The sequence below is a fragment of the Crocodylus porosus genome, unplaced genomic scaffold, assembly GCF_001723895.1.
Source record: "Crocodylus porosus isolate Cpor-Errol unplaced genomic scaffold, CroPor_comp1, whole genome shotgun sequence".
NCBI lineage: Eukaryota > Metazoa > Chordata > Crocodylia > Crocodylidae > Crocodylus > Crocodylus porosus.
The window spans coordinates 24,491,326-24,498,255 of NW_017728921.1; the positions used below are offsets into that span (position 1 = coordinate 24,491,326).

At 47.3% G+C, this 6,930-nt stretch overlaps 1 protein-coding gene across 1 annotated transcript in view; it reads left to right on the forward strand.

The window, feature by feature from the left end:
• THOC5 (THO complex 5) overlaps window positions 1-6,930 on the forward strand; it is a 28,463-nt gene that overhangs the window by 2,612 nt on the left and 18,921 nt on the right. Inside the window, 3 exon segments of the mRNA XM_019539308.1 lie at window positions 1-33; window positions 846-943; window positions 6,607-6,753. The exon segment at window positions 1-33 is cut by the window's left edge and continues 3 nt beyond it. Coding sequence (XP_019394853.1) covers window positions 1-33; window positions 846-943; window positions 6,607-6,753 — 278 coding nt within the window.

Sequence of the window (6,930 nt, forward strand, 5' to 3'; positions counted from 1 at the left end):
CGGCTGAAGAAGGGGAGAGATCAAACCCATGAGGTATGCTGAAGGCCAGAGGCTGAAAGAAATGCAGAAGTGGATGGTGAAGTGCTCGAGGAATTAGGGTAATCCCTGCCTATAAGGGATTGTGTGTGTGGATGGGTGACTGGGTGGTGGTGGTCATCATTGCCCAGTATCTTGCCAAAAACTGGACTAGCTTTAGTTGTCCTTGAGTTAGAGGCATACAAGGGAATTACATTTCAGTGAATCAGGTGCGCTCATAACTACAGTGAATTGCAGAGAAACAGCACTTTCTGTATATACTGAATGCAAATAAAGTCAAGAGATTGCTGTCTTGACAGCCTGACCAACAGTAGTTCTGAGAAAATTGTAAAACCTGGCTCTTACAGAGCTTTTCATTTGCAGATCCCAAAGATCTTTATAAAGAGGTGAACAGTATTTACCTTCATTGGATAGAGTAGGAAGCCAAGGCATAAGAGGTTAGGTGATTCAGCCCAAGTACCCCAGCAGATCATTGGCAGAGCTGGGAATTGAATTGCAGTTTTTCAAGACATTGCTGCAGTGAGGAATATCCATAGGACCACAGTCCCTTGCTTGGAATCCTTTGCAGCATGCTCTTAGGGTTTCAAAGCTAGTTTTATTCTGATCTGGCAGCTTCCATTTTTTTAAACACTTCCTGCCTCCCATGTGTTGGTCTTTCTACTAACGATGGGCTCGATAACACCATGGTCATTGGGACCTTACCTACATCTACCCTCCCCATGTGACAGCATCTGTCTCTTGCTATTGATTCGTCCATGAACTTTGCCTTATTTATTTTTTACATTCAGTTGATCATATTCTTATTTCAGGCAAAGCAGAAGGTAGATGCCTATCACCTGCAGCTCCAGAACCTGTTGTATGAAGTCATGCACTTGCAAAAGGAGATCACCAAATGCTTGGAGTTTAAGTAAGTAAAGTTTGGGAGCAAGGAGTAATTTGGGGCATGGGTTAGAAGCTTGCAGAGTGGTGGAGCCTTGGGTTAAAAGCAGAGCTGAGCTTCATTGCCTGAAGATCATAAATTGCCTCTGTAGGAGGGTCGGTGGTGTCAAGCCTTCAGTTTCGTCTGTGGGGGAGGGACTCGTCTGCCACGACTTTATGATGGGAGAAAAGAAGAGTTAATACCCTCCCTCGACAAAATATACGATAGATGCCAACAAAGCTGAGCTGGTCACCCTGAATTCTTTTATTAAACAATTCCTTCCCTTTTAACAAAAGAAATAAGTGTCTGTCTCTTTAAGTGGGGTCCTGTCCCTTTTCCGGCGTCTCTCCTGAGTCCTGGAGCCTGCTCTTGAACCCTTTTCCCTGTCTTCAGGGTTTCGGGCCCCCGTTCCCCGGCTGTGCCCCAGGGCTATCCACCCCATGGGAAGTAATGAATCTTTTCTCACCTCCTTGAAGATGGGACCTGGCTGTCGTGTGCTCACCTGGCTGGGATCCATTTGGAGACTCACGATCCACCCATCATGTCAGACCTCTCCAGTCCTTGTAGTGCCCCTGGGGGCAGTCACTTGTTCTGAGTGGCTGCCTTTTATCCCTCCTTCTGCAGATTTGCCCATGAAAATCAAAGTAATTTGTTGCCAGCGTCAGCTTTCTCTCCAGCCGCACTGGTATATTCGCTGTGCTTGCCCTGTTCCTAACCCTGTTAGGTTACTCCTGGGCATTTTTAATAACAGGGTTGCTGTGTCACCCTGTTACATACCTCCCCCCTCAGTTTTTGGCATCACTAAGGAGGGAGCAGGAGCACACGGAAAAAGGAAAGCAGAAGGAAAAAGAGAAAAAAAAACTTGGAATGTACACATAGTGGTTTGTCCTGTTGCAGGTTCTCGGGTTCCCAGTGTGTCATTCCTCAAGGTGGGAGAGGAAGTCCGCTTTCCTGTTCCTTTTCCCTGACTGGTGTTCTACTGAAAAATAAAAGGTTGCAAAGCAAGGAACTACCTAGTTAATCTTGCATTGTCTGTTTTCATGGTCCACAGCCAACGCAATGAAGCGTGGTCTATAATCAAAACACATTTTGTGCCCGTTAAATAATAGCAGAACAGTTCAACACCCTCCCCCCCCACTTGGATTGCCAAACTTTCTCTTTCTATAGTGGAGTATCAGACCTCTGCAGCAGTCAGTTTCCTACTAGCATAAGCGATGGGCCTTTTGTCAGGGCCTTCCTTTTGGAATAGAATGGCTTCCAGGGCAGTGTTAGATGCATTTGTCTGTAAAAAGAAAGCTTTTTGGAAATCGGGCATGTACAGTATGGAGTCCTCACACAATGTCTGCTTCACCTGTTCAGAAGTTCAGCTAGCCTTGGGAGTCCACCTCACCAGGTTCTGTCTGCCCTTCGTTAATTCAGTTATAGGGGTGCAATCCTAGAGAACTCAGGAATAAAACATGGTAATGATTAGCGAATCCTAAGAAGGATCTTAGTTGCTTCAGGGTTCTAGGCAGTTTATACTGGCGTATGGCGGCCACTTTATCTGCCACTGGTTGGATTTTCCTTTGCCCCACTATGAACCCTAAATATTGGGTTTCTTTTGTCCCCAGTACACACTTGCAGGGATTGTCAACCCGGCTTGTCGGAGTTCCTTCAATATCGCTTAGAGGTGTGGGCAATGTTCACTCCAGGTTGCTGAGAATATTATGATTTTGTCTATGTAGGCTGCTGCATAGTCCTGGTGGGCAGTCAGCAATTTGTCCATAAGCCTCTGAAAGGAGGCTTCTACCCTGTAGAGGCTGAAAGGCATCTGCCTGAATTGCCACAACCCCCATGGGGTCCCAAATGCTGTCCCAGTCTGCTGGTGCAGTCAGAATTTTCCAGTAGCCCTTTGTGAGACCTAGCGTGGAAATGAACTGGGCCTGGCCTACCTTTTCCAACATGTTGTCTGTTTGGGGCATAGGGAAAGCATCAAAGTCTGCAACTTCGTTTACTTTTCAGTAGTCTATGCAGAGGCACATGGACCCGTCTGGTTTGGAGACAATCACCTCTGGGCTCTGCCAGGCACTCTGGGATTCTTCTATGATTCCTAGGCATCACATCTTATCAATTTCTTCCTTAACTACCAGCCACAGGTGACATGGCAGCCTTCACCAGTGATTCCATACCACTGTACTGGCAGGTGTCTTTATCTGGTGTTCTATACCTTTGGCTTCCCCAGGGCATTCGTTAAAGACATCCCAGAATTCCCTAATTATCTTCCATATTGCCTCTCTTTGATCTGGGCCTAGATCTTCACCTATCCCCAGTTCCCCAGGTGGGTCCTGTTGTTCCCAGGGTACTCCCAGTTCCTCAAAATCCTCAGTGTTCATATCCTTTTGCATTAGCCACTTCTTTCGCTGGTGCCATTTTCTCAATAAATTGATGTGATATATTTGTTTCCTTCTAACTGGTGACAACTGGTTCCACAAGACTTGAAAAGGACCTTGCCACCGGGCCAACAGCTTGTGAGTGCTGTCTGGTGGTAATACCAGAGACCAATCCCCTTACCTAAGTTCCCACTGTCTTGTATGAACATCATAGTTCCTCTTTCGTTGAGCCTGGCTTCGCTCCAAATTACCTTGGGCTATGTCTTGCACTTTTTCTAACCTTTCCTGGAAGTCTGTCACTGTTTGGGGCCATCTCAGCCTCCCCACCTCGGGCTCTGTCCAGTTCTTGCAAATTAGATCTAAGATCCCCCATGGTTGATGCCCATATACCAGTTCGAAGGGTGAATTCCCAGTAATGTTTTTTTGCAGGGCTTCTCTGATAGCATTTCATCCTACTTACTGGAGTCCCCTTGTATACACACCCGGATCATACCATTTAAGGTCTGGTTGAATAGTTTCACCAAGCCATCGGTCTGGGGGTGGTAGATTGAAGTCCACAGCTGCTTGATCCAGAGCATCTTGCATATGCCCTTCAGGACACTAGACATAAAGTTCTTTCCCTGGTCAGTTAGTATCTCTTGAGGTAGCCCTACCCAGGCCGCCCATTTCATCCAGGCCTCGGCAATCTTTGGGGCAGTCACTGTTCATAAGGGCACTGCTTCAGAGAACCAGGTGGCATAATCATATTTGTATTTGTGAGTTTCATCTGCTGCCATCACTGAGTTTCATCCGCTGCCTTTTGTACCTATAGGAAGATCCATGTATATGTATCATGCTTACGGCAGTTTTGGGGCTCCCTACTTGGGGCAGTATTAAATCCACTCAGACCATGGTCTGAGAGCAACCTGTTTCTACTAAGGTGGGGATTATGGTCTCCCCCATCTTGACTTCTGTCACCAGATTGTTGTTTCTCCAAGGTCCTTTGTCTCTCCCAAAGCTACGATCCATCTGTTCTTCATGGGGGCAATCGGAAGGTGTCTTCTGTGGTGCCTTTTGAGGACAGGCCCTGGCTATATGGCCTTTCTCCCTGTACCAGTAGCAAATGAGTTCTTTGTTATCCCAGTTTCTACCCTTACATGTAGGGTTCTGGGGTGTTTCCCACTTCCTTACCCTCTGACTTCCTTTGGGCCTCAGGGCTTGAGATGTCCTGGTTCCCCTCTCTCTCCTCGCATTATTTCCTTTGACTTTGGCCACCACATAGTCTTTTGCCAGTTGGAGTGTCTCCTCCGTATTCTTTAGTCGGTGTCTCCTGACCCATCTCTGAGTCTGGTCCCCTAGATCCACCAGGAATTGCTCTAACGCAGTAAGATCAGTTATTCCCACCATTGTCCGTTCCTTGAGATGGAGCCACTACCCTACCAGGTATCTCAGACTTTGGGCCAGTAGGTGGGGTCTGAGTTCTTCTACATGTTTCTTGGCCCTGAACTTTTGGTGATAGGTCTCAGGGGAAATCTCCAGCTGGTATAGCATCACAGCTTTCACTTTCCCGTAGTCCCAAGCCTCTGCTCTGGTTAGAGCCCTGTAGGCGGCTTGGGCCGATCTGATCAGTAGGGGCCTGATCCTAACTGCCCAGGTAGCTGGGCCCTAGTTCAGAGCCACAGTCATGCGTTTGAAGGCTTCCAAGAATGCCTCAGGGGTCATCCTCTGGGCTCATCTTGGGGAACCTTTCCCCATCCCTCTCCCGGGACATTACCTAATGAGCCTTGATCTTTTCACTCAGGTCTTGCTGCCAGCGTTTGAAGGCTTCCAAGAATGCCTCAGGGGTCATCCTCTGGGCTCATCTTGGAGAACTTTTCCCCATCCCTCTCCCGGGACATTACCTACTGAGCCTTGATCTTTTCACTCAGGTCTTGCTGCCAGTTGAAGAGGCAGATTCAAGTCTCTGCCTCCTGGGCTTTGTATTCTCACCATTTCTTCTAGCTGGGCTTGTTGCCCCTCAAGTATGCACAGCTTCATGGTATGGGTCTGCTGCCAATCCATCGGGGTTTGCACCTCCAAGAAATCCATTTTATCCACGGGTCATTTGTCATCCACGCATTCCCAGCCAGTGCACCAGTTGTAAGAGGGTCTGTCGTGTCAATCCCTCAGTTTTGTCTCTGGGAAGGGACTCACCTGCCATGACTTTATGATGGGAGAAAAGAAGAGTTAATACCCTCCCTCTGCAAAATATACGATCGATGCCAACAGATCTGAGCTGGTCACCATGAATTCTTTTATTAAACAATTTCTTCTCCTTTAACAAAAGAAATAAGTGTCTGTCTCTAAGCGGCACCCCACCACTTTTCCAACATCTTTCCTGAGTCCTGGAGAGCCTACTCTTGAACCCTTTTCCCCCGTCTTCAGGGTTTTGGGCCCTGGTTCCCCTGGTGGTGTCTTGGGGCTATCCAGTCGTGGTAATTTCATTTTTTCTTACCTCCTTGAAGTTGGGACCTGGCCATGGTCTGCTCACCTGGCTGGGATCTGTTTGGAGACTTATGATCCGCCTGTCGCGTTGAGTCTCTAGTCCCCATAGTGCTCCTGGGGGCAGCCGCTCATTTGGAGTGGCTGCCTTTTATCCCTCCTGTGGGTTTGCCCGTGGAAGTTGGGCAGTTGTCTGCGAAAATCAAAGTAATTAGTTACCAGCATCTGCTTTCTCTCCAGTTGCACTGGTATATTTGATGTGCTTGTCCTGTTCTTGACCCTGCCAGGTTACTCCTGGTCATTTAGGCACAGCAGGGTAACTCCCAGGCATTTTTAGTAACAGGGTTGCCGTGTCACCCTGTTACAGCCTCCGTAGTGGGAGACTAGAATCTGGCTATGATGTGGGCATTCTGGAGGTTTTTGCATTAGTTCTCGGGAGGGGGAGAGGGAGGGGGAGAATGGGAAGGACACCTTGGGTTATAGTGGGGAGTCAGATACAATGTGTAAATGGGGCTTTTTATAGGAACCATGCAGATGTAAGGAAGTTGACGTGGGACTGGTTCTTAAATGAGTAACTGAATTGCTTCTGCAGTGTTGCTTCTGCTCATGCACATTCCTTAGGTAACTCTTTGAGTTACCTGTGACTCTTTCCAGACTGACTTCAGGAAATCACCGGACAATTGGCCATGCAGACACACTGCATGCATGAAATAGGACATGTTGCATTTTGCAAGTGGAATTGTAATTGTTAAGGTTTTAAATTGGGTGTGAAAGTTGGAAAGCAGGTTTCTTGTGAGACTGATGCCTCTTTCATTTCTCCAGATCAAAGCACGAAGAAATTGAGCTGGTGAGTGTGGAGGAGTTTTACAAAGAGGCTCCCCCAGAAATAAGCAAACCTGATATCACCCTCAATGATCCTCACCACCAGACTCTTGCCCGCCTTGACTGGGAATTAGAACAACGCAAAAGGTGAGCTCTTAGACCATGTGGCCAGCAATTGAATTGGCCCTTTGTTTACCTGGCACCAAGCATTTGGCATATGTCACATTCCACAGGCATCCTCTTGTAAAATAAATTGTCAATTACTAATTGAAATGAGCATCACATTCACACTTGGTGAATATTTTTTCTATGTTCATTTTTGTA